Source organism: Delphinapterus leucas, chromosome 11, assembly GCF_059928025.1.
Source record: "Delphinapterus leucas isolate spDelLeu-1000000601 "Yukka" chromosome 11, BTC_Dleu_Yukka2, whole genome shotgun sequence".
Lineage (NCBI taxonomy): Eukaryota > Metazoa > Chordata > Mammalia > Artiodactyla > Monodontidae > Delphinapterus > Delphinapterus leucas.
Genome location: NC_143139.1, coordinates 93,143,253 through 93,170,014, shown reverse-complemented (window position 1 = coordinate 93,170,014; position 26,762 = coordinate 93,143,253). Strand labels below are relative to the sequence as shown.

At 54.4% G+C, this 26,762-nt stretch overlaps 1 protein-coding gene across 1 annotated transcript; it reads left to right on the top strand.

Moving 5' to 3' along the window:
• The first annotated feature begins 8,226 nt into the window (after nucleotides 1-8,226).
• On the top strand, nucleotides 8,227-19,301 carry CBX6 (chromobox 6). Its single transcript, XM_022596786.3, has 5 exons — nucleotides 8,227-8,352; nucleotides 8,533-8,576; nucleotides 8,732-8,797; nucleotides 8,940-9,006; nucleotides 13,514-19,301. The coding sequence occupies exons 1-5, from the start codon at nucleotides 8,284-8,286 to the stop codon at nucleotides 14,513-14,515; spliced, it is 1,248 nt and encodes a 415-aa protein (XP_022452494.2). The 5' UTR covers nucleotides 8,227-8,283; the 3' UTR covers nucleotides 14,516-19,301.
• Nucleotides 19,302-26,762: the final 7,461 nt, after the last annotated feature.

Below are 26,762 nucleotides of genomic sequence, written 5' to 3'. Positions count from 1 at the left end.
CTTCAAATGACTAAATGGTTTCCCTAGTGAGTAAGTACTTTTTACCCCCAGGAAGATTTAAATTAGGTACAGAAATGTAAAAAGAACAAAAACTGAAGTGTTCATATTTTTATGTGAAGGCGGTTTTGCTATTTTATATCCTTACAATGTTAAAGAGAACTTGGCTTATTAGACTGCCTTGTGATTCCAATTTAAAATATGTAATCGAGTAATTGATCAGCACTTAAGATGTTACTCTTTCATACACAGAACTGGGACAGCTCATCGAACTTCAAAGTCACCATAGTTTTAAGCTAAATGTGTTAGGCTTATAAGAATGTGTTAGGCTTAATTACTTGAGAAGGTTTGTCAGTCTATTATACTTAGGAAGTTAAGCAAATATATGTGCCGGATAATGCAGTATGAAATGTTTAAAGGAGCTGAAGTTTGGAAATGAGACCAAAATTAATCAAAGCCTTCTTAAAAGTGATTGCTAAACTTTGCTAGACCTATAATTAAAATAATAGGTAATATAAGCTGAAATTAAGAGCCTAAGGATGAACTAGGGTTTTTCCTTTTATGCATAACTTTAATAAATTGAATATTAATTTTTAAAAACAGAAACAACCCCCTGAATAATCTTTTCTGCACACAAAAACCGCTTTTAAGGATATCCAAAGAATTCACAGTAATGTATGAGTTACCTGAGACAGTCTCATCACCTCTTATTTCTGTTCGTGCGGGATCTAGAATAGGACAAATCCCAACAGGCCCCTGAGCTGACCACCGGGCCCTCTTAAATTCACTCAGGAACTGGGCATGGGTAACGACTCTGCCTGCTATAAACAGCCATCGCCAGTTAAGGGTCCCACAGGACTTGAAGGACAGAAGCGTCCCCAGCCCTCCTGCAACTAAGGTCGTGGCCCATGGTGTCCCCCAGAGAGATGTCCCATTTCTCTTTGAGAGACGGTGGCCTGAAGACCTAACCCAGAGTCTGAGGCCGAGGTGCCCCAGGCCTCCTGTTCCCTCCAGGGCTCAGAACAGGAAGATCCGGATGCAAACCCTCTTTGGCAAAGTCCTCATTGGCACCCCCTCCAGGTGAAGGTCTGTGCCCGACAGCAGGACTGCCCGGGTGGAAGAGTCCACCTTACAAATCGGGGTCATATACACAATACTGGAATACTCTCTGACAGCCTTGGAGGAACGGTGATGAACTCGGCTGGTGACAAAGGTCGGGGGCAGCCTCCCCCTGCCGGGGGCCTCTACCAGAGTGACTGCTTCTCAACTTCATAATCAGGGCGACACATTCTTTTGTCCTCTGGCTGCGGCCTACCCGCTCACCTGAGAGCTCACACCCCTGGGAAATCCCTCCCAGTAATGGCTGAAAGGCCCAGGTGTGTCCCCAAGCTCTGGAGACCCACTCCCCTCCCACTGTATCTGGGCTGCGTAGCTGGACACAGCAGCTTTCTCTGCGGGGCGTGCATTTCACAGGCAGAACTCAATAAATCCACCAGAGGGATTCTTTCTAATTGAATCCCTAGAAGTTTATCATTTAAACAGGCCCAGAACTGCTGTGTCACAGTAAGATTTTGGTCTTTACTATCACTTACCCTCGAGATCCCAGGGAAGGAGACAGAGGAAAGGGCAAAGGTGATGGGACACAGTGAGAGGTTCTCCTTCTCCAGCCAGGTCTGCCAGCTCTGGGGTGACACTGGTCCCCTCTGTGAGCAGGAGAGGGGATGAAGCCAGGATGGTGACGCCGACGGCAGCAGCCAGCCTTCTCTGGCCCTCATGCTGGCCCACTGCCCCGGGGCGGGGGCCACGCGGCTTGGCAGAACTGGCTGGATGAAACCAAAAGGAACACCGGCCTGTTGCTTCTCTTTCTCTCAGATGCAGCTTCCTGGCACCACCTGTCATGTTGCACTAACCTTTCCTCCCAGTGAAAAAGGACCTGGAGAAATTAACATCCCCTCCCAAACAACCAACAAGTATTCGAGGCGGGGGGAGTTTCTCAGCAAAACAGGAAGAGCGGGAAAAGGGCAAGTTTGCACAGAGCTGGCTTCACTCTGCTGGGAGAGGAAAGAGAACAGCCGTGAACTCTGTATTTCTTCTCATCTGTTTTGCATTCACTAGAAGAGGGAGGGTTCGCCAGGGCCAGGGGGCCCACAGGAGATGGAATCGGCCCTGGATTCTATCTGTAATTGTCAGGAGTCAGCTTCTCCCAATCATGGCCTTGACCACCTCCCCCCAGTTCAGTTCTGCTGACCTCGCTGGGGCCGCCAGCCTCAACAGCCAGATGGTTGTTGAAGAGAGAAATCGTTCTACCTTGGGGTGTCTTTGTAGAGAAGCTTAACGAACGAGCAGACCAGAGGAACGGCTTCCTCCCCCTTGCTCACCTCTGTTAGAGGGTGCCCAAGCTTGGAGATTCCTGACACAGCTCTTTCCCTTTTTATCTACAGCCCTCTGCCTCTGCCCTGGACTTACATCCAGGAGGCTGGGCTGTGGCTGATTTGAGAAGCAGCCACAGCTTGGCTCTCAGGACCACTCCAACCACCCAAGGCTTTGCCTCTGTGTTAACCTCGCTGTGTCAGGACCCTTCTGCTCTTGCCGTGAGTTCTCTCCTGGAGCTTCCTTACTGCACTCAGAACAACGCCCAAGCTCTCCTTCGTGGTCTCTGCACGTGGGCGCCCTGCCTTCCTGGAAGACCTCAGTCTCCACGTCAGCCCCCCAGGCTTCCTTCTGTCCCTCAGATACGCCGAGCATGTCCTTGCCTCAGGGCCTTTGCACCTGCTGCTCCTTCTGCTTGGAAAACTCCCAGGTCTATGTAACTGCCTCTTTTTCCTCATGCAGGGCTCATCTCAGATATAGCCCCGCAAAAGACCTGCTCTGACCACCCTAGCTGAGCACCCCATCCACCTACCCTGTTCCTCCCTACCATGCGATATTAGTCTTTTTTGGGGGGCGGGGGGCGTATGTGGGCCTCTCACTGTTGTGGCCTCTCCCGTTGCGGAGCACAGGCTCCGGATGCACAGGCTCAGCGGCCATGGCTCACGGGCCCAGGCGCTCCGCGGCATGTGGGATCTTCCCGGACCGGGGCACGAACCCGTGTCCCCTGCCTCGGCAGGCAGACTCCCAACCACTGCGCCACCAGGGAAGCCCGACCTTAGTCTTTTTATAATACATATCTGGCCTGAAAATCACCTCCTTGTCTTGTGTGTTCGATGTCTGTCTGCTGCCCTCATAAGAATCTAAGCTTCTTGAGGGCAGGGGTCTGTCTTTTCTCTGCCAGATCTCCACACCTAGAATAGTGCTGGGTACATTGGTGGCACTCAGTTGGTTGGCTACCCAATGTCAGGGAAGTGAGGGGTATAGGGGACCCTGCCCTCAGGGAGATCATGGTTTGTAGGAGGAGATGACAAGTGACCCAACAGAACTCCTCAGTGCTCCTGGAACTCTGCAAATACTCAAATGGGGCCAAGGAAGCCTGGCCAGTTCTATCTGGGGGACCAGATATGGCTTCATACAGAAGGACACCCCAGGACTGTGTTTTGAAAGATGTGCGATGCTTCCCAGATGAACCAAAGATGCAAAAATGTGAAAAAGCAGAGACCATTCAGGAAACAGCAGGTGGTATGATGAGACCAAAGGAAGGGGTTGTCTGGGATGGGGGGCATGGAGTGGAAACCATCATGAAGGGCCCCTTCGCCATGAGAAAGAACTCAGGTTGCTTTCTAGAGATAGCGATGAGCCACTGAGAGGGTTTCCCCCACCCTGTTGATATTTTAGCTCCTTTCAGTGTTGAACACTCTTACATGGAGGAATGACTTGGTCAGAACTGCCTTCCCAAAAGATCCCTCTGCCAAAATTTGCATTCCCTGTGTCCTTTGCCCAGTTATGACCGTATTCAGGCATACTTCCAAAAGTCTCTACTGCTCTCTTTCTAAAAATAGTTAGCCTTTCTTTGGGGGCACATAATTTCACAGCACAATACTTCAGAAGGAACTATACATGGTTCCACTCTTTGGGACTCGTGTTGTCCCCTGACTGCACATCTTCAGCTTTTTGTGTCCATAGTTTTGTAAGTCAAGTTACATCACATGGCAGATCTCATCTGGTACCAGGAGGAGATGAAGGGCATCTAATGGATGTAGAACTTAAGTTTTGTTCATCTCAGCATCTTCCATGTTTGGGTGGAAACCCAATATCCTCAACAGTGAAGTGGCATAATAATAGTATGTACCTCATACGATTATTCTGAGAATTCAATTAGTTAATATCATATGTAAAGCACTTGGAGGAATCCTTGAAACACGATGAATGCCACGTGAAGTGTTTGGTGTTAGTTTTGACCAATGCAGTTTCAGTTTCTAGAACTGATCCAATAAACTGAGTTTCAGTGGAAGAAAAACTTGTATATACATTGTGTGTGTATGTATGTGTATTTCTCTAGCTATGAGCTGGTCTGGGGCATATACATACACTCCCACTATCACATACCTACTATGTGCCGGACAGAGCTCCAGGTGCCATACTTATGTTATCTCATTATCCTCACAATAAACTTACAAGATAGGCATGGTTACCCCCATTTTACAGATGAAGAAAACTGAGGCTCAGAGAGGCTGACAACTAAAAGCTGCACAGCTCACATCACATCTGTTTGCACCTTCATCCCTCTGTGCACCTCAGTTCCTAGAGCCCAACACAGGGATGGAAGGGGACACTCAGTGGTGTTTTCTGGGTCTGAATCCACACATATGTTATAGGGTCAAACTTACTCTTAAATAATCCCTTCAAGGTGGGGAGGGATAAATGCGAGGTGAAGATCAACATATACACGCTATTATATATGAAATAGATAACTAATAAGGACCTACTGTATAGCACAGGGAACCCTACTCAGTACCCTGTAATGACCTATATGGGAAAAGGATCTAAAAAAGAGTGGGTATATGTATATGTGTAACTGATTCACTTTGCTGTACAGCAGAAAGTAACACAACATTGTAAATCAACTGTACTCCAATAAAAACTAAAAAAGAGAGAGAAAGAAAAAGAAAAATCCCTTCAATGGCCCATTCATGTATCCAACAAATATTTATTGAACATCTTGTGGTGTTGGACCAAATCTCAGACTGTGGAAGAGGTGGAAGGGACTTTCTCTCATGGAAGCTCTTGCTTTACTCACCCCTCTACCTGGGATGTCTTTCTCATTCTTCACTAGCAGGCAAACTCCTCTTCATCTTTCAAGTTCCAAATTAAATGTCCCCACCTCTGAGAAGCTTTCCCAGCCTCCCTTCCTCCAGGCAGTGGGCTGTTCCCTTAACTAGTACAACGGTTCATTTTATGTCAGCTTGCCTGGGCTACGGGATGCCCAGATAGCTAGTAAACATTATTGCTCACAGGTCTGCATTAGATTCAGTACACCAAATAAAGAGGTCCACTCTCACCAATGTGGACAGGCACCATGGTATCCACTGAGGGTCTGAATAGAACCAAAAGGCAGAGGAACGGCAAATTCCCTCTCTTTTTCAGCCCGGACATTCATCCTCTCCTGCCCTCACACACTGGAGTTCCTCACACCCTTAGACTTGGGGACTTATACCAGCAGCCCCTGGTTCTCAGGCCTTCTGCTACCAGCTTCCCTGGTTCTTCAGTTTGCAGACAGTGGACTTCTTAGGTCTCTATAACTATGTGAGCCAATTCCTATAATAAATCTCCTCTTACATATCTCTACGTATGTCCTATTGGTTCTGTTTCTGGAGAACTTTGACTAATACATCTAGACTCCCAGGGCATCCTATACCTGCTGTTTGTGGCAGGTTGAATAATGCTCCACCCACCCGAAGACATCCACATTCTAATTCCCAGAACCTATGAACATGATACCTTATATACCCTATGTAATATGTTACCCTATGGTGAAAAGGACTTTGCAGACAAGGTAAGGGTGTCGAGATGGGGAGATTATCCTCGATTATCTGGATGAGCCCAATGTAATCACAAAGGTCCTTGTGAGAAAGAGGCAGTTGGTCAGTCAAGGGAAGGCAAAAGTAAATACTAGAGTGACGCAGCCATGAGCCAAGGAATGCCAGCAGCTGCTAGAAGCTGGAAGAGGCAAGGAATGGATTCTCTGCCTAGAGCCCAATGACACCAACTTGGGACTTCTGACCTCCAGAACTGTAAGATAATACATTTGTGTTGTTTCAAGCCACTGAGTTTGTGGTACCATTACAGCAGCCATAAGAAATGAATACATTTTTTATTCCAGCACTAATCCCACTGCATAGCAGTTACCTTTCTCACCTGAGAGCTCCTCAAGCCTGGGGCACCTTTGTTTCTGACAGTTTAACACAAAGCCTCAAAAAGGGCTCACGAAAGCTGCCGAATGAACTAACAAATGGATTGATGCTTACCCGCTTTCATCCGGCTGCCTGTGTCCCTCAGCCTGAGAACACACACACACACACACACACACACACACACACACACACTCATATCCACATAGCTTACCTGTTCATCCACCCACACCACCCCGAGGAGGGCAGCTCTATCCTTACACAGGAGCCCACTTTGGGCTGGCCAGCAAATAGCTCTCTCTCAAGAGCATGTCGATTTTCAGGGGGGAGGGGGGATTTCTCCCAAGGTAATAACTGGGCAAATCAGCAGACATGCAGGAGTGAGAAGCAGAAATTTTGACTTGAAACCACAAGAATTGGGGTTGCACCACAGACATGTAAAAATCCTCCTTTCCAATAAATAAATAAATAAATAAATAATGAGCGCAAGAGACACCCCTGAGCCTTACCACATTCCCGTGTCTCTCCACCTCCGTCGCAACCCCACCACAGCCACTAAAATGTTGGGGAAATCTGTACTTAGTGACACCAAAAGCGGTCCACTTTATCTCATTAAGAGAGACAAATGGATTCCAGCTAGTGTGATATGATCCCATTTTGCTAAAAAGGAAGAATTTAAATATATCTATATCATCTATATACAGTGTATATATGTGCATATATATGTGTGTTTATATAGGCATAGGACAGAGGCTGCAAGAAAATCCGTGAAGAGGTTAACGGTTTGATGGAGATTAGAGACGGTTGCTTTTTTTCTTACTTTTAAAAAAATTTACAAAGTACAGGACTGTTGGTGTGATTTTTAAAAAAAAATAAAGTTTAAATAATACAAAATAAAAGAAATGGAGCGTTTTGTGTGGCAGGGCTACTTTGCGTCCCTTCCAAGACAGCCTAGGTCTCCCAGCCCCTCCCCAAATAGGAAGCTGGGCTCTGGTCTCCCCGTGAGCAATGGCGGAACCATTAGAGGAACTGTAGGGGGCAGGAGGGTGACGCGGCACGGGGCCTGGGAATTAGAAAACATACAGACGTGACCGCGAGGGCGGCTTCTGCCGAATGACCCAAGGATGACCCGCTTCGGGCCCAATCTGGTATGTGGGGAGTTCGTTGTCACCCCGCGGCCTCTCTCTTCCGAACCTCCCCACGGCCACATCTTCCTCGCTGCGTCTTCACCCGACCTCCCGGGCGAGGGCAGGTGCCGCCCAAGACCCCGGCAGAAAAACAGATGCAAAGGATCACCCCGGCCTTCCTCGGCCCCATTCACTGCCTCCCCCACCCTTTCCTGCGGTGGCGTTTTTGTTTTAATTCATCTGAACTGGTTACAAAACCACACTCCCACGAATACATAAATAATGGATAAGGGGTGGGGTGGGGGGCAATGTTTTAAAGAAATTCCCGCAGGGCCTGGCCAGGCAACAGCAAATGCATTTCTGCTGTATCATATTTAACTGTTTGCAAACTTCTGCTGGAAGGATGAGCAGCGGCTGCAGAGACTCCACTGCCCTTCCCCGCCCGGGGCCGGGAGAGACTTGCAAGGGAGGATTCAGAGGGAGAAGTTGTCAGCTCGCGGGGGCCGAGAAGATGCAGAGGGGAATGAGAAAGTATTTGTAAGATTGCACCGCCCCCAGCCCGGCTTCGCGCAGGCCAAGCGTCTCCCTCCCGGCCTCCGGCCCCGGTTCCCCCAACCAGGCTAGGCCCCTTTAAGAACCAGCGCGCGCCCCCGCCCCGCGTGCGCTCACTTTCCCTAGCAACCGCCCCGGGGGAGGAGAAGGTCCTGGCAACGGCGCGCCAGCCCAGAGGGTCACGTGATGGCCCGCAGCTGGAACGCGAGCGCGCGCCCCGCCGCGCGCCCGCCCGCCGAGCCTGGGCGCTGTGGCGCGTGCGCGAGCGGTGCAGCACCGGCCGCGGGAGCAGGGAGTATTATGGGCTGTGGGTGCCGCTGAGCAAGATGGAGCTGTCTGCAGTGGGCGAGCGGGTCTTCGCGGCCGAATCCATCATCAAACGGCGGATCCGAAAGGTTAGCCGCCTCCCAGGGCGGGACGTCTAGCCCCGCAGCCGGTCCCCAGATCCGCGGGCCATCGGGGCGAAGCGGTCCCGCTAACCCGGGCTTTCTCGCCCACCCCCGCGCAGCCGCCTCCTCGCGTCCCCGCATCTTCCCCACCCCCACTCCCCTCTTTTTTCCTTCTCTGTTTTTCAGGGACGCATCGAGTACCTGGTGAAATGGAAGGGGTGGGCCATCAAGTGAGTGTCACGGGATCCAGGGGTGAGGGGGGAAGGGAGGCAGCGCACACCGGGGCCTTTTTTTTTTCCCTTGGAGGGTGCGCACATTTGCTCCCTCGCATGTGTCTCTGGCTCCCTGGTTTTCTTTTTTATTTTGTGCATGCGTAACTCGGCAGGTACAGCACTTGGGAGCCGGAGGAGAACATCCTGGACTCGCGGCTCATTGCAGCCTTCGAGCAGAAGTGAGTTTGGGAAGCTGGCAGGGGCGGCGGGGCTGAGGCTCGGCTGGGGCGCCGCGCGGGGAAGCGGGAGAGCCGGGGAGGGCAGCGCGGAGTGGGGCCCAGGAAGGGGCTCTTTTTAACCTCTGGCGTTTCTCGGCCGCAGGGAGAGGGAGCGTGAGCTGTATGGGCCCAAGAAGAGGGGACCCAAACCCAAAACTTTCCTCCTGAAGGTAACCTGGCCCAGCCCCAGCAGGCCCCTCTCGGGCCCCCAGCCCGGGCGCAACACGGGGCCTGCAGGGGAGGGACAGATCCGCGGCCGCCCAGGCGGGCGGGTCTTTCCAGAGGGGCCCCAGCTGGGCAAGGGGTGGTTGTGAGCCCCCGAAGAGCCCCTGGCAGCAGGCCCTGGCCAGCTCCAGCTTCAGCAAGAGGGGCCTGGGAATGGGGACAAGGGGGAAGGATAATCCTCGCTGACAAAACCAGGGTCTGGGGAGGCCAACAGGAAGGGGGTGGGTGAGGCAGGTGGGGTGCCCACCTGAGGGGGTGGCAGGGAGGGGTGGCTTCTGCACGTGAGAGCCCTCATCTCCCCCAGCCTTGAGCTGGTAGGGCTCTGCCTGGAATTAGAACCCGGGGGAGAGTGAATTTGGTCTCCCTCATCGTGGGGAACAGGGAGAGGCTTTGGGTGGGGGGCACCTGCCTCCCTGCCCGCAGCTTCCCTCTCTCAGGATTTGTTCTGTATGCCTCCCCTCCTGACAGAGGGATCTAACTTGAATTTGACCTTAAATCACTTCACTTTGAGTTTTATCACCCAGGCTGGGCCGCTGGTTCTCAGTTTTGCCCACTTCTGGCTGTCTCTGGAGGCTCTAACAAGGATGGAGAGTGGGAGAGTAAAAGCAGGGCACGTTAGCCTCGGCAAGGGAGGGCGACCTAGCTCCAGAGGAAGCCATCTTAGAGGTTTTTTGGTGTTTATTTTATTTTTTTTAGTGAGAAAGAACAGAGTCTGGGAAGGGAAGGTGAGATGACCCAAGGTGGCAGGCAAGGCTGCAGGAGGGCCTCCATGGGCAACCACAGTCCCCCCCCCACTAGTGCTAAGGTTGTCTCAGGGCCCCTTCCCACCCCGACAGCCTGTGACTTTGTGGCAGTTGGCACAGGAAGGGCAGGCAGGACTCTGCAGAAAAGAGGCTGTGCACAATGCAGAACTCAGAATCTCCAATTTGTCCTAAAGGCTCAAAGCCCAATTTGGGGGGGCTCTCCAGCTCCCCACCCCCCAAAAGAACGGTGCAGAAGTGAAAGAAATAATGGTTTCCAGAATTACATATTTCTGTGACCCTTGTCGCCAAATTACACACATCTTAGGGGATCTATGGAGCAACCTTAACTCTTGATGCTTCTTCGGAGGGATGGGGCAGAGCAGCTGGAGGGCCAGTGGGCTGTGTGACAGCCTCTCAGTGCAGCTGGAGTGCCCTCTAGCGGGGAAGTGAGTAATGACCATGAGCATTGATTCACAAAATGCTTTTCTTTTTTAATAGCTGTATCTCCTGAGCTGGCTATGGGCCTAACACAGTGCTGACACCCACATGGATTATCTCCTTTAAATCTCTCAACAATCCCATGAAGTAGGGAATATTATCCCTATTTTGCAGATGAGAAGATCAAGGCCCAGGGAGGGGAGGGGATTTACCTGAGCTCCCGCCACCCAGCTTCCTGGCTTCATCATGTCTCCTTTTCTTAACCCTGTCCCTCAGAGGGTGCACGTCAGGTTAAGGGAGCAAGGTGGACACACACACATACACACACAAAAAGGAAACTATGAAGGCTGTAGAGTTGGTGGGGCAGGGGATGCAGAGGCAGATGAGAGAACCTTGATCTGGACCTTAAAAACAGGTAACATGAGAGAGAGAGTTATTTGCAAGGGGTGATGGAGATCAGCTTGGTCTGAACCCATCGCTCTGTGGGTCACCAAGAGGCCAAGTGTGTATAGTAAACATATTACACTCAGATAGCACTCACTTTCCGCAGGGAACTATTCTGAAGAGAACAGGAGCCCCTGAGGTAGGTTGCATTATCCCCATTTTGTAGATAGAAAAACTGAGGCCAGAGAGGTTAAATAACGTGCCCGTGGTCACAGAGAGTGAGTGGTAGAGTCCAGGTCTTTAACCTTCCACGTTATCTATGTATAGTACATGCCAACCCCTCAGAGCCATGCCTGTCACACAGTCAGAGTGCAATAAATGCCTTGGGCTGTGGTACCAGTTTTAATCCACAGGCAGACCCAGGTCCCACCTTCAAAGAATTCTCAACCTGGGGAGAAGAGAGGAGGAGGAAGGGTGAACCAGCCCGTTTTAAAAAATAATAATAATGTTTAGACATTATAAAGTAAGAAATAGTTTTGTAGAAAGGTTGGAAACCATACATTAGAAAAAGATTACTGCTCATAAGCACCTGCCCCGCCCCTTGGATAGTCTAGTATTCTTCGAGTGCTTGCTGTGTGCCAGGCATTGTGCTAACCAGGTAACATACACTGTGGTCAGAGGAGGCCCACTAAGCCGGGGTTTCATCCTGGATCTGGTGTTTGCCTTGCCTGTGCTCTTTGCCAGTCCCCAGGGGCCATGCATCACTGCTGGACTCCGGCAGAACCATACTTACAGAGGTTCCGCTCAGACAGCATGCAGAGAGAATAACCACCAACCCCTGGGGATCAGAGTGGGGAATCCCCTAAACTCCATGGGGGACGAACCTGCAAAAAGCCCTTGTTGCCATACCAAGGGAAGGCTGGCTTTCCCCTGCCTTTGTCTGGGAAGAGGTGTGAGGGAACCAGTCCCTGGCTCCACTGGCTCGGGGCAGGAGGAGCTGGCAGCCCTGGCACAGGGTAGATCGGGCCCACGTGTGCTGCCACCTAGTGGCTGGAGGGATGGTTAACTAAGCCACCCCAGGAAACCCCCAGCAGGGCTGGGAGGACCATGTGGCAGTAAAGTGTGCCTCTCCTACATTCTTAATGACATCCTCGCTGATTCAGCATGTAAGTCCACAAACACCTCTTCTGGGGGTTGTGGTCAAATACAGTCTAGTCTTGTCTGAGAGGTGTACAGGCTACCTCCCAGGTACTGGTCAAGCATCCAGCACTGTGGGGATGGGAGGTGGAGAGACCCTAAACCACAGATCCCACTCTTGGGGAGCTCAAAGACTGACCATGGGAATGTGTTCTTCCTCTCAGCCACCCCTAGCTCACCTGGCTGGAGGCAGTCACCACCTAATGGTCCCTCTTCCCACCAGGAACCAGGGTATCTGTATAGAACACAGACTGGTCCTCCATCTCTACACTCTGTCCAGCCGTTGCTTTCAGTCCCTTGGCCACTCCATCCTCTCATCGCTGGGCTCTCTCTGCCTCCACCATTTGTCTCAGCAGGGCCCCTTCAGCAGGCTACCTGGGGCACAGTCAGCTCAGGAAGGACCAGGGTTTTACTACTTAGGCTTCATTCTCCACAACTGGGACCTAATCTGTGCTCCTCTGGACCCTGTACTTCTCTGTTGTATTGAATCACCCTGCACCCTAATTGCCTGTCACTTGTCTTCTGCGTGGAGCACAGCCCCCTAGGGGTAGAAGCCGTGTGTGGTCACAGTCGTAGCCCTAAGCAGCTGGCACGTAACTCATCGGTACTTTCTCAGTGAAGGAAGGACTGGTCATGGAGGATGGCTTACATAACCTTGTGAGTCTCTTGCCCTAGACCTGGAGTCTCTGAGGGCCCTGCCACACACACACACACACACACACACACACACACCCCACACACACCCTCGCATCTTCCATGAGACAGAAGGTGAGCTGCTGCAGGGCCCTGGCGGGGCTTTATAGATCTCACCCCTGGGAGTGTGTACAGCCGGGCCCAGGAGCCTGGGACAGTATCCCTTGCTCCCCACAGACTTCTGCTCAGCCATCCTGTCCCCAGGCCATCTTGGCACAGAATATGAAGTGGCTGATCCCACCTCTTAGTCCATGCCCACCAAACCCATGTCTACCTGGGGTGGATGCCAACCAGGCTTTAGGTGCTGGCTTTGGAGTCTGTTGGCACCAATTTGCTCAGACCCAGGCCCCGAGCCAGACCCTGGGCAGTCAGATGAATCAGACCCAGGAGGGGAAGTGGCGGCGGGGGGGGGAGTGGGGTGCTGGGAGTGAGGAGGAGGGGCCAAGGTCTGTCCCAGAGCTGATGACGAGCTGGAGGTGCCTCCTGTTCAGAGGCAGAAAAGGAGCTCAGGGCATCTGCTAATAGGTCCGGAGGGCTGGGGTATGGGGTGAAGGTGGGAGGGGTCGCCCTCGCCTTTCTGCCACCAAAAATTAGTCCATGGAGGAGCACTGGGCTGGGATGTTCCCGGCGGGGGGGGGGGGGGTTGATCAGGGGCTTCTTTCCGTGCAGTGTCCTGGCTATTGACACTCCTCTGTGTCAGCAAGGGCAGCCACCGACCCGTCTGTCTGTCCCTCAGACCCACGGCCAAACTTGGAAAGTTAGTCTTGGAGTTGGGCCTGGTTGAGGGTCTGACTTGCCCTCCAACCTTCCACACTTTGTATCACCGTCTGAACCTGTTTTCCTTTTATCGCTAAGGCAAGGTCACGAGCATCACTGACTTCTTAAGTGCTCTCAGGATGGTTTCTTGAGACCATACTTGTGGGTGGTTGGTGCAGGGGTGTCCAGAGGAGGTCAGCGGGCGGCGAACCCTCAGCCACCGCCTCCCTCTGTCCCACAGGCGCGGGCCCAGGCGGAGGCCCTCCGCATCAGTGATGTGCATTTCTCGGTCAAGCCGACCGCCAGCGCCTCCTCGCCCAAGCTGCACTCCAGCGCTGCCGTGCACCGGCTCAAGAAGGACATCCGCCGCTGCCACCGCATGTCCCGCCGCCCCCTGCCCCGCCCAGACCCCCAGGGGGGCAGCCCCGGCCTGCGCCCGCCCATCTCACCCTTCTCTGAGACTGTGCGCATCATCAACCGCAAGGTCAAGCCGCGGGAGCCCAAGCGGAACCGCATCATCCTGAACCTGAAGGTGATCGACAAGGGCACGGGCGGAGGCGGCGCCGGGCAGGGGGCCGGGGCCCTTGCCCGCCCCAAAGTCCCCTCACGGAACCGCGTCATCGGCAAGAGCAAGAAGTTCAGCGAGAGCATCCTGCGCACGCAGATCCGCCACATGAAGTTCGGCGCTTTCGCGATGTACAACAAGCCCCCGCCCGGCCCTCTGCCGCCCCCGCCAGCCACCAAGGCCGACATCGCCGCCTCCCCTGGCCAGGGGCTGCTCCTGGCAGCTCCCAGTGCCCCGTACGACGCCCGCAGCTCCAGCTCCTCCGGCTGCCCTTCGCCGACCCCGCAGTCCTCCTCCGACCCGGATGACGTGCCCCCCAAGCTGCTCCCCGAGACCACGAGTCCATCTGCCCCCGACTGGCGGGAGCCCGAGGTGCTTGACCTGTCCATCCCTCCCGAGGCGGCGGCCACCAGCAAGCGGGCGCCTCCCGACGTCACTGCGGCTGCCAGCCAGGCCCTTCCCGCGGCCCCTCAGCCTGCCGGCGCCGCCTCAGAGCCCGAGGCTGGAGACTGGCGCCCTGAGATGTCACCCTGCTCCAACGTGGTCGTCACCGATGTCACCAGCAATCTCCTGACGGTCACTATCAAGGAATTCTGCAACCCTGAGGATTTCGAGAAGGTGGCTGCTGGGGTAGCAGGTGCCGCAGTGGGGGGTGGCAGCAGTGGGCAGAGCAAGTGAGGGGCTCCACCAAGGAGGGGGGTTTGGGGGGCCCTCCTGCCCAAAGTCTTACTCTTGCTCCCGCCCCCGCCCCCGCCCTCAGACAACCCTGCCTGTGCTTTGCTTGTTTCAAATGGCTCGGTGTTGACCCCGGGATGGGGCTGGGCAGTTGGAGTCCCCTGAAGGCCAGTGGGAGGGGCGGTCCTGGAACGGGGTGGGGCTAGGGTGGGGCCAGGACACTGGGAAGTCCTCCCTCTTGTCTCTTGGCCCCCTCCCTGCCCAAGCACGGTGGGGCCTGCTGGGTGGCTCCTGGGGAGCCCCGGAACTCGGGGTTCAGCTGCCCCCTCCACATCCCACCTCTCCCCAGCTTGCTTCCAGCTCTCGCGCACAGCATCTGATTTCTCGGTGCTAACCCGGCAGCTGCTGGGGACCCCTTCCCAGCATGGGCACCGTCCCTTTCCTTCCTCCAGATGCCTGGGAAGGAGGGGCAGGGATGGGAAAGCCCGGACAGAGGTTGAGGTGAAGGCGGCCTTGGCCCCTGCCCCCCCACACCCACGAGGGCGGCAGGAGCAGGGCCCACTTTCGGACGAGACCCAAGCAGGCCCCCGTGGGCCTCACCCACCCATCTCTTTCATCATCCCGCGCTCAGAGGCGGGAGGGACTGGCACGGACCTCACCTGCCACGGCCTCCCAGCATCTAAAGGCCCCTCAGTTCTCGACCAAAGGTGCTACAAGAGCCTGCTGCGCGGACTTCCGTTTGCGCATGCGCCTGCCGTCCTGGGCGGGTCTGCGTGGATCCGTGTGTGTGTGTGTGTTGGCCCCTGGGCCCGGCTCTCGAGGCTGCGCCCTTTAGGGTTCCTCACAGTAAGGTCGTCGGATCGAAGACCTGGAACCCTCCCTTGCCATCAGCCGGGCCTGGGACCTGGCCGAGGTCTGAGGAGTTTGCTGTGGAGGCCGATCCTCCTAGCCCGCGTGTGCGGGGGACACGCATCCCACGCCCTTCTCCTTTGGGGTGGTCAGACGTGGCATGGTGGGGACCGAGGCAGAGGGGAGACCCCCGTCCCAAGCTTCCTCTTCCTCCTGGGTGTCCGGGGGGAGTAGGAAGCCTGGACACCGTTCCGAGGGTCTCCAGCCCCCTCTCTCTTGATTCTGACCGCCCAGGCTTTCTCACAGCCCAGCCGGCCTGAAGCAGCTCGAGGCCTCTGGTGCCCTGGGCAGCTTCTCTTTCCTCTGCTGCCAGGGAGCTGAGGTGTCCATGCCAGTGGCAGAGACCAAAACCCCAGTTTTAGGCTGGGCACTGGGAGGGCAGGGTGGCCGAAGCGGGGGGGACGGAAGAGGGGGCCTGTGTCCTTCAGGAGAGCGGGCACGTGCGGGACCAGGGGTCTGGTGGGCAGGGGAGACAGCCCTGCTGGCCAGCCCTGAGGTGCTGCCCGGACTCAGTTTGCCGTGAGTGGCGGGTCCTTGCACGTGGCTCAAGGTGGCTTCCTGGTGTGTGGGCTGAGAGCCGTGATGGCAAGAAAGGGAATTCCAGTTCGGAAGCAAACGCCTTGGTCCTAAGCACGGGAGGACTGTTTCTTCCGAATCTCCCCACCAGGGATTGTGGCAGGGCCCCTAACCCTCCCCATCCCAGGATGTAGAACGGGGGCCGTCACAGGGTTTGGGGGACTGGTGCTCCTGGACCCCTCCCCCCCCCCGCCCTTTGTGTTGGCTCTGTGGCCGTCCAAGTGCCAATTGGCTTCCCCCCAAATAAGGGCTGGTATTTCTCCTCTGTCCTTAGAGGGGATTTCCCCCCCCAACCCCCACCCCAGGTGAGTGTCCACCTGGGTGCCAGTTACAGGTGTTTCCAGAGACCATAGAAATGTGTTTTCCTGAGAGTCCGTGTCATTCGTGACTTTTTTTGTAAAGAAGTTGTGTTTTCAGAGGTGATTTTATGACAGGAAAGTGAAAGAATTAGTTTTGCAAAAAACAGAAAAAAAAACACAAAAAAAGAGGGGAAAAAAAAGAAATAGAAAAAAATATTGTGGGATTCCTATGGGGTTTGGGAGGGGTGGGGAGAAAGAGATATTTAAAGAAAAACTAGTAACGCAGTGATTGCACAGGTGAGGCGGCAATGTTAGGAACGTGGATAGAGGCCCAGGCCCAGCTGGGAGGCTCCCAGGCACGGCAACTGCCCTCCTTCCTTGGCCCAAGGCAAGGTAAGCCCTCCCTCCTGCGCTGGGCCCAGACTCCACACCTGTCCCCGCTTGAGGGGAAGGATGACCCCTGATCCCAAGGGAACTTGCCAGAAGCTGCAGGGGCCAGGCAAATAGAGCTGAGATTAGGGGACGTAAGAGTCAACAGGGGTCCCACCATCACCGGGACCCATCGTTGGTGACTCTCCAGGAAGGCTGGTGAGTAGGTACAGTTGGGTTCCTTGCCTTCCTCCATTCCTTTGCCAGCCTGTTGGGTGGGCCATATGGTCCCTCCACCGCCACCCCGTGGGGGAATCTCCCTCCCCATCGCCCCAATGACCAAGACACCCCGGAGCTTCCCTGGCCAGGTAGGGGATGCAAAGCTTCAGGAAGACAGGAGCTATGGACTCTGGGAGAGTATTAGGTGGTGATCAGAGGGGGTTGGGGGTAGCTGTAGGGAGAGGGAGTGCCTGCCCCTTCTCTTTTCACAGGGAGGGTGCTGCCCTTGACCCCCAGCTGTGCAGCCCTGCCCCAGCCCATGCAGAGGCACGCATGCACACTGCTCCCAGGTGGGCAGCTCCCCTGAGGGCCTGAGTGGGCACCTGGTCAAGCGCAAGCGGAGCCCTCCTTACCTCTCTCCCAGGGTGGCTCTGAGCGGGGTCCCACAGCCCCCCAGCACACGCTTGCACGGATCAGCCTCCCATGGGCCCTTCCTCCCCCATTGCTGCTTTTCCGTTTGCCTATTACCAAGCAGAAGTTGCAGTCTGGTTTGCTTTATTTTTATATGTGAAATACCCCTCAAAGCCGGATCTTCTCCCATGTTCAGTAGTGGCTGGGGTCATCTCCCCCTGATGCCACCCTCTCCCCACTCCCATGTCATAGGAAACAGATGAGGTCTGGTGTCTCTGGTTTGAGGTGGGAAGTTGGGACCCATTCCTGTCTCATTCCCCTCCCGGATCCTCAGTTTGCCCTTCTGTGAAATGGGTGTATTGGGCGACACAGCTTTTTCATGAAGCACTGCTGGTGTCCAGGCAGCTGCTGAAGATTAGGTGGTGGTCGAGGTTGCTGGCACTGGGGCCTCCAGCCTCCCACAGTCCCGTTTCATTCTCACCCTGCAAAGCGGTCAGGGTCAAAATGGGCTTCAGCCTTCGTCTGCTCTGGAAAGAGGTGATGATCAAGTCCCCAACCTCAGTGTGAGGCAGGCAGAGTGGGAGGGGTCACCCCACTTACAAGACCAGGAAACTGGGGCTCTGAGAGGCAAAGCTGCTTCACTGGAGCGAAGAACCCAGCTGCTCTGGCCTTTTGGGGGAAGCCTCTTTAAAAGGTGGGGACCTGGGCCTTGGAGCCACTGCAAAGCCAGGGGGTACCCCTGAGCCAGGCGGTCCCGGGTGAGGAGTCAGCCCAGAGGAGGAAACCGTTAGCTCGGGGAGCTGGGCTGCCACCAGCCTTTCTAGCCTCTGGGTGGACCCAAGTGGACGCACCGCCTTTTCTGCCTTTGGGGGTTTTGTTGGTTGTTTTTGGTTTGTTTTTTTTTTTGGTTTTTTTTGCACTTGGCCCACGCTGGACAGTGGAACCCGCCTAGTCAGTTCCACTTCCAGGCTCCCATGCACTAGCCCAAGGCAGCCTCTTGAGGGCTTGTATGGTTTAAGGAATCACTTTTGAGAAAAGAAAGAAAGAAAAGTGTTTAAAGGTTTTCGTTTTGTCTCTGTCTGCATCTCCTCTCAGATTCAGAAAGCCCAGAATTCGGGGCTAAAACTCTAGGAGAGGGGGTGTCCCCAGCCTGACCCTGTCTTGCTGATAGTCACCAAGACTCCAAAATAGGGGGGACAGGCTGGGTGGAGACTGAGGCACCCACTTCCCAGGCCTGTAGGGTCCCCCCGTCCCGCCTTGAAGGAGTCAGCACCCCACTCCAACAGTGACTGAGCGCCTACTGTGCGCAGAGCTCTGGCTAGGCAGAGGGGGGCTGGGGGTCTGACGAGGGACCCCCTTGCAAGAGGCCACAGTAGAAGGAACCAAGGGTTCTGGGTCTTCCCCCTGCTGTAGGGTGGAGTAGAGATGGAGACTTCTTGTTGTTGGTTTTAATTTAAAAACACAAAGGCCTAAAGAAATGTATCTTATAATTTTTTTTTAATTTTTGAAAAGCTCATTTAATGAATTGTGCACGAATGAATTCTATATATATAAAATATACATATATAGCTCTATATTTGGGGAGGGGCACTGTCTCTTTTCTCTCTCTCTCATTTTAAAAATGAAGTGTCGTTGCCTTCGTCTGTGGTTCAACCATCCAGCTCCCAGCTGGCTAAACTTTGCCTCCAGTGGTTCAAGACAGGAAACTAGTAGGGTGAGCAGGAGACCGGAGATGGGGACGCCGCCTCAGCGTGGGGCTGGGTCCCCAGGCCACAGGCCCCTCTCCCAAAGGTTGCAGGTGGAGAAGACGCCTTGTGTTGGGTGTGGCTTTTGGTTCTGTGTGCCGGGTTCGGTTGTTTCTGGGCCGGGGGAGGGGTGTCTGTGCTGATTACTTTGTCTTGTATGTTTCGTTCTGCTGCTCTTCAATATCGTATCAATGCCAGGAAGGGGGCACGGAAAGCCTCTTTTGCGCCCCCCCCAAATAAATTGTCACATTCCGAAGCTAAGGTCTAGCTCCGGGTCTGTCTCATTTCTTCCGGCTGGGACTGTGGTCTTTAGAAAGCTCAGGCCATGCCTCTCCTGGTGCGGGTGCAGCGAGGAGAGGGGGCCCCTGGCCCTCAGCGGTGGCAGGCCAGCGCTCCGGCCAGAAGCTCCCCGCCTCCCACCCCACGTCCACCTCGTGAGGGAGATGAGCTTGAGGGGAGTCCCCCTACACAGGTAAGCTGCGGCGCGTGCCACTTCTTGGAACCCGGAGACTACCTGGTCAGCGGGCACGTGGGAGGGGTGGGGCTCCCGCCACTGTCCGCCGCCCAGTTGGAGTCACAGCACCCGCAGAGAGGGGGCCCCGGGAACTGGATCCCCAGCCAGTCAGTCATCACAGGGCCTGGGAAGGAGCAGGCCGGGGTTGGGGGCACGGGCTACCCTTGTCGGAAGTAGCCCTTGCTAAAAAGCTGCTTCAGCTCAGAGAAACATGTTTTCTGGGCGCTCGTGTGCCGCCTCTGATGAGACGAGCAGCCCTGGGGAGCCCGTTGGACGCCCACAGGGATCCAAAAGCAGCAGACCCCGCAAATTCCCATGCCTTCCTCAAGGGTTTGCCACTCCGCCCATGTCCGTGAGCGGCACCTCCATCCCTCCACGGCCACCCGTTTGCCAGGCCTGGAACAGGTGTCACCAGGTGTCGCCTTCCAACCCGCCCCTTCCCCACCACCCTCACCCCCTTGTTGTGAAACCCCCAAGGCTCGCCTCTCAAAGGTCTCCCCACCCTGCACCCCATCTCACCTGTCCTGACCCCGACTCCTTTGGCAAAACCTCCCTGATCTGCCGCACTCACCCTGCACCTCCCCCCGCTCTTCCACATGATGCAGCTGCCGCAGGGGCCTGGCAGCCCTGCCAGAGCCTTCAGGAAGCCCACTGCCCTGAGGGTCGCGTCTAAAGTCCTCCCCACCACTCTATCTGGGGAGAGCTCCCCGCCTGAGCCCGCGCTCCGTGCCCCGTCTCGCTACGCAAGAGTCGCAGCTCAGTGCCTGGCACGTGGACACTTGATTCGTCTTTTTCTGTCACCAAGCTCGGTTCTTCCTTACTAATGCGGTCAGTGAGGCTTGGGAGCGGCCGAGCGGTAGACATGGGGCACCAGTGTGACTCATCCAGCTGGCCCTGGTCAAAGAAGAGCATGTCTCTGTCCGAGACTGGTCTCCGTGCAGAAGCCGGGCAGGGAGATGGGAAGATGGGTGAGGGGGGTGGGACCCGGTGTGGAGTCAGGGCTGACCTCCTCCGTGGCACCTACTCCACGTGCACCCCTACCTTGCTTCCACCTTGTCGTCTTGCCTGGCTCAGTGCTCTGTTCTCCAGACATCCTCATTCGGTAGGTACTTAGTTAAGCAACAGCAACACTGGCGAGCACTCTCCCATCCCCCCCCCACACCCCTCCCACCCTCCCTGGTGACCAGTGCAGCCTCCAGTGATGAGCCAGTGTCACGGAGGAGGGCCCGGGGGTTGAAGAAATTCCTTTGCCCCAAGTGGCACAGTGGAGGGGGACTTCCCTCCAGCACATGCCTTTGCCCCCCGCCCCTGCCCAGCTCTCTGGGATTGAGAACACGGGGGCTGCCCTTGGGAGGCAGGCGCGTTCAGGGATCAGTGTCACAACTGTCCCTTATCACGAGTCCTGCTGCCATCTCTTAGCAGCTATGTCTGCCTATTAGTTGCAGATGAATGAGTGTGACCAGGGCAGCTCCTTAAGGTGGATGGGAGGGTTCGTGACGAGGACGGGGCAAGACCACGCAACTCGGCTCAGGGAGCCCGACGTGCCCCATCTGAGGTCAGTGAGGGCGCTGTACATGCGGTGCTGGCGTCGTGGGGCTTGCCTGCCAGGCAGTGCCTGACCAGTCCCCCCACCCACGTCCCTCGCTCTATTCCTGGGTGTCACCAGGAGTGCGGGTCAGCCATGGGGTGAAGCTCAGGATTTGGGGCAAGGTGTAGAGAGTAGAGGTTGAGATGGTATGAGAATGACAATTTTGCAAAATTATTCAGTCGTTTCATAGAAGCTGAAAGTGTAATGGTTTTTCTGTACTTGTTAAGCTGTACCAGAAGTGAAGGGGGTGGGTCAGAGTGGCAGCATCTAAATGCCGAGCCCCCCTCAACCAGATCCCAAGCCTGTGTGCCCATCTGCGCCCTCCTTGTTCAGGCTGCTGGCTTCTGAGGGTTCACACTTCACAAAGGCCTCTGGCTGGGAGAGGCCCCACAAGGATAGCTCACCCACAGGGTGGGGCCTGGAAGGGAGCAGCGGGTGAGCGGGCGTCCTGGCCTCCAGACATCTGAGCCTCTGAGAGTCAGAGGAGGGACAAAGGCCGGGACTTGAAATCACCTCGTGAGCTATGATGAGACCTGGACGTGGCCGAGGCAGTGGGGTTGACAGGAAGTGGCCAGAGAGATTTAGAATATTGAGGATTTGGTGATTGGCTTTGAGTGCTGTGAGAGGGGCCCTCTGAAAACCTCCTGGGTATCTGGTGTAGGCATATGAGCGGGTGTTGGCATCACAGGCTGGGGGACCGGCAGAGGAGTCAGCCTGGGTGAATCTGAGTGCAGTTTGGGACACCTTGGGTGTGAATCCGACAGAGGGGCCAGGAGGAATTTTCATCCAGAGGTTTGAGACTCCTGCCCTCCCAGGTGCTGCTGGAGAAATCTGTCCCTTTGCTGAAGAGTCTTTGCCCCCAGGTACACCTCAGCTCTGAGATGACTGGTCACCAGACATCCTGGAAGGACCAGGATGAGGACTTAGGTGCTTAGCTGCCGAGGCCGCTGGGAGATCCAGCCCCTGCCTGCCACCCCTACCCTCCCAATTTCATGCCTTTCATCTGGGTGAGGTTGTGAGGCAGGTGGCTGGGGGGGATGCTGAGCCCATCAGACAGGTGAGGAGGAGGGGCAGGGGGCTTGCCAGGGCCGCTCAGAAGCAGAAGAGTGGAACCCAGGTCTCGGGCGTGATGGATAGAAGCTTCTGAAGAGCCAGCTGCTCAACACAGTACTTAGAGATACTAAAGAAAATAGAACATTCTTTGAAACACCCAACTGAGCTTCCAAGAGAGTAAAGAAATCCCCAGGGACCAAAAACAAACAAAGAGGAAGCCAAAATCAGGGTGACAAGCAGATGCCGATCCTTAGGCTGCCCCGCAGGGTGGGTGGCACGGGGACAGGGGTGGGGAGGTGTTGGCCTTGGCCGATCTTGGTAACCAAGAAGCTTGGATTTTACATCTATGTAGGGATGGGAGACAAGGCCTTGGGCCCCTTCCAAGAGAGATTTGGAGCTAAGACACCTGAGTAAAGCTGGACCCGTATCCTCAGTGAAAGAGCAAGTGGGGAAAAAACAAAAATGAAAAAAAACATCCTTTTGCAAAAAGGAGAAGGAGTTGTCAAAGAAGTTGGCTCATTTTTGGCTCTGTGGGAAAAATAAAAATGAAGTCTCTCTTGAGAAATTATAACTCTAGACCTTCCCTCAGACAAAATTTGAGGTTTGGATTTGCATTGCCCACACAGTCCCAGAACTCCTAAGTCTGGAAATTAATATAAAAAGCAAATGTGGAGTGAGTTACACCCACAGAGCATGTCCCTCTCTGGAGGGACATTCCCATAGTAAAGGCCACGTGGGATACTCACAGATAAAACCGTTGTTAACATGAGCTCTCAATCCCAAATTACAAAACATACAAAGAAGCAAGCCACAAACAGCAGAAAAATAAACAGCATATATAGAATCCTGCATCTGATGTGTTATTTTCAAACACACATCAAAGATTTCCAAAAATGATCATGAATATCATGTAGTAGGACATAAAGCAAGTCCCAATAAATTTCAAGAAGTTGGTATCACAGATCATGTAGAAGTTAAAAATCAATAGCAAAATTATAACTAAAAGACAAAACCTCGTGTACTTGGACAGTAACCCAGATCTCTCATTCACCTACATCTTGCTCCTTCCCCAAACGTCTGAAATCTCTTTAGAACAATGAGATTCCAGGATGGATGTAAAGCTGCTAGTAGACGGCAGTCACAGGGGAGGAGCACAGCCAGTGTGAGTTGAAACTGGGTGGGAACAGGTCCCTCCCTGGTCTCTAGACGGGATGTGATCATTAGAGCAAAAGACCAAATTCTTCTCTGTCTCTTCCAAAAATGAGCTCAGTGTGTGACAAAGACATGAGCCTGCATTTAAATGACAGCCATCAGCCATCAGCCTTTATGAGCCAGAGGGTCTGGGAAACATTTATGCAGAGCCAAGGTGGGCTGATGGAAATGGGACAGAGCAGGTGGCAGGGGTTCTCAGTGCTGTGTCATAATGCCAAGGGCCCCTGCCGACGAGCAACATGCTCTTTTGGGGTGGACTTGGAGGTCCCTAGGGGTTCTCTGTTAAGCCTCCGATACTCCCATCTGCGAGCCAGGAAATAGGACACACTTTGGAAGAGGCACACGTGGACTCTGTCCCCACAGGGACTCATTAGAGTGATTGTCATCTCACTGGCTCCCTAGGCAGTCCCTGCAGGCACTCACAGCTCGGTTTCCAGGCAGTAGCGTCCTGAGGCTTGCTGCCCTCCCCATCCCTGGCCCCCTCCCTTGCTCATCGCCTGCCTGCCTTTCACAACTCAGGCACTGTGAAGAGACCCTTGTCCAGGTTCAGGTGGCCAGGACACTCCCCTCTCAAGGCCTCGGTGTTCCTCAGCATTAAAAGAGGCCAGGACTCCCTGCTTGGCACGGTTACTTGGGAGGACTGAACGTGATGGGTCAGAAAGGGTTTTGTTCAAGCACCACATGGGTAAGAAAGGCCATCTTCCCGATCTATGTAGCCAGAGTCAACCACTCCTCTGACTTCCCGTCCCGGAGTTCTAGCCTTCTGCTCACCAATTCTGGATGCCCTCCTCCTGTGTAACAGCTTGACGATGGTAGAAAAGTAGTGGACAAGTCTGAGCTCTGCCGGCTGTGTGATCTCAGGCTGGTCAATCACCCTCTCTGGGCCTCTGTAACCTCTTCTGTAAAATGGAGGAGAGGGCTTCCCCCAATTGTCTTTTCCAACTCAGAATGACTCTAAGGATAACTAATGCATACAGAGTGGACTTCGCAAGGACTGACTCATTAAATCCTCACAATCTAGACAGCACAGTACCCACAACATATAGATGAGGGAACTGAACTCAGAAAGGCAAAGTAACTTGCTCAAAAATCCCTACCTGGTAGACGTGGGGTTTGAACCCATGCAGTCATACTTACCCACCATGCCAGCATCCTCCCTGTGTAGCCTAGTAGGTGAGGGCCCAATCACTGGAGCTGGACTGCCTGCCTGAATGGGACCCTGGGCATATTGCTCATCTCTTCTGTGCCTCCATTTCCCCATCTATAAAATGGGGGAGGAGAGTAATAACTCCCTTCCTCGTGGGGTTGCAGGGAACTCTGATGAGGGCTCCACGGGCCAGGCTCTGAGCTGCCCACTCGAGTTTCATTCCGGCCTTAACCCTCCCGTGGTACAGCCAAGGAAACTGGAGAGACAAGTTGGGTCACTTGCTCCAGGCGGTGCTGACTTGTGGAGCTGGGACTGAAATCCAAAAGCCCCGACTTCAACGTCCGTGCTTTCAACCCCTCTGCTGCATCTCCACGTAATGCCCTCAAACTCCACTCTCAAAACCAAACTCCGGACTGCAAATTGGCACTCCCCACAGCTGCCTGACTCACCACCCTCCCTGACAGGGGCCTGAACCCTGCACCTTGTCTTTGACTCAGCCCTTCCCAGCTAGTCCCCAGCGTGGTGACTCACTGACCCCGGAATGGAAAAGCCACTCCGATCCCTCCCTTCTTCCTCAGCCCTGCTGCCTGCTCCAGTCCAGACCCCAAAGCTAGGGACAATGGATACCAAGTACCCCCCTTCCAAAGGGTGGCCTTGCAGAGGAGCTGGACAAAAATGCTCCTGTCCCCTCAGCCCTCCCAGGCCGTGGGGCTAAGAAGCCATGTGGGAGGTGGGGTTGGAGAGGGAACTGTCTTTAGAGACAGTTGGCATCACTCCCCAGCCTCAAGCCAAGTGAGGGAGCTTCAGAGAGCACGGGAGCATGGCATGTGTCCGCTGGGATTTGGGAGGTGAGGCGACTAGGGACAAAGGTGGGAGGCTGGCTTGAGTCCCCTCTTTCCACAAGGCAGGCAGGGACTGAGCTGCTTTGGGGACAGTCCACACTCCCAGCATTTGGGGGCCAGGATGCAAGAATGTTTCCTGGGGTCCCAGGGGGAACCTTGGAGAAGGCGGCTGGTTTGAGGTCATTTTGAATTAGGATCCAGCCCCAAGAGGGTTGGGGTGGGGAGGAATAATAAGGAAGGTGCACATGATCCTATCAGAAGACTTCATGTTGGGTGGACCCCCAGTGACGGGTGCTGAAGGGGTGTTGTGAGTGCCAGCCAGGGGATGCTTTGCCCAGGTAGGAACTGCAGGTGGGACATCCCTAGTGATGCAGGCTCTTTGAGGAACCCACAAAAATGCCCCTAAGGAGAAAGAGCCAGGCCCCCAGGCACTCACCTAACCCACCTGAGAACATAGACTTTCCTGAGGACACCTGAACCGGCCAAGCCAGACTTACCTTGTTACCTCTCCCTCCTCCCTGCTTCAAGCTCCAGCCCTGGAGAAACCAGAGGCAACCAGTGGGGGAAAGGGCAAGGGGAGAGCAGACCAAACTGGGGTCTTAGAGGAAAAGCCCACCGTGCCTCCTCCTGCTATATAGGTCTTTGAATTTAAGGCAGACTTGAGCTGGGGGAGAGGAGAAGCTTTGACTAGAGCTTAGAGCTTTGCTATTAGACCCGACTATTTTAATACCTAAAAAATAAGATAAAGCCCAAAAGTGACTGAACAAGCTCTGAGATATGCCTAGGATCTCATCCAGAGGTAGGGAAGTTTGGGTCAACAGAACAGGTTAACAAGGCAGCCACTGAGAAAGGGTAAAATTCTTTCTGCCTGCTGCCCGCCAAGCACAGCTCATCCTGTGTCTCCCTTCACTGCCTCAGCCTCCTAACAGGCCCTTTTACTTTCTTCTCCTGTTCCAACCGACCCTTGAACCCCATCCTAGTCTACCGGGCTGAGGCCTGCCGGAACAGCCTTCCCTGCACTGTGCTTTCATCCAGAGAGACAGTCTATCCTAGTGGTCATGAGCTTGGGTGTCTCTCTTTGGATCCCAGCTCCTTGACTTGGCAGCTGAGTGACCTGAAACGAGTTGCTTAACCTCTCTGTGCTTCAGCATCAGTATCTGAGGCATGTGGATCGTGATAGCAGCATGCCTGTTCCACTACGGTTTTGTGAGTCTTTAAATGGTTACATATAAAGCCCTTAGGAACATAGTAAGAAGCATTTCAGTGTCAGTGATCATCATTATTCTCAAATGCTTCCTTCTTGCTGTGTAATCTTGGGAAAGTCCCTTTCCTTCCCTGCTTCTCAGTTTCTGTATCTGAAAAATGA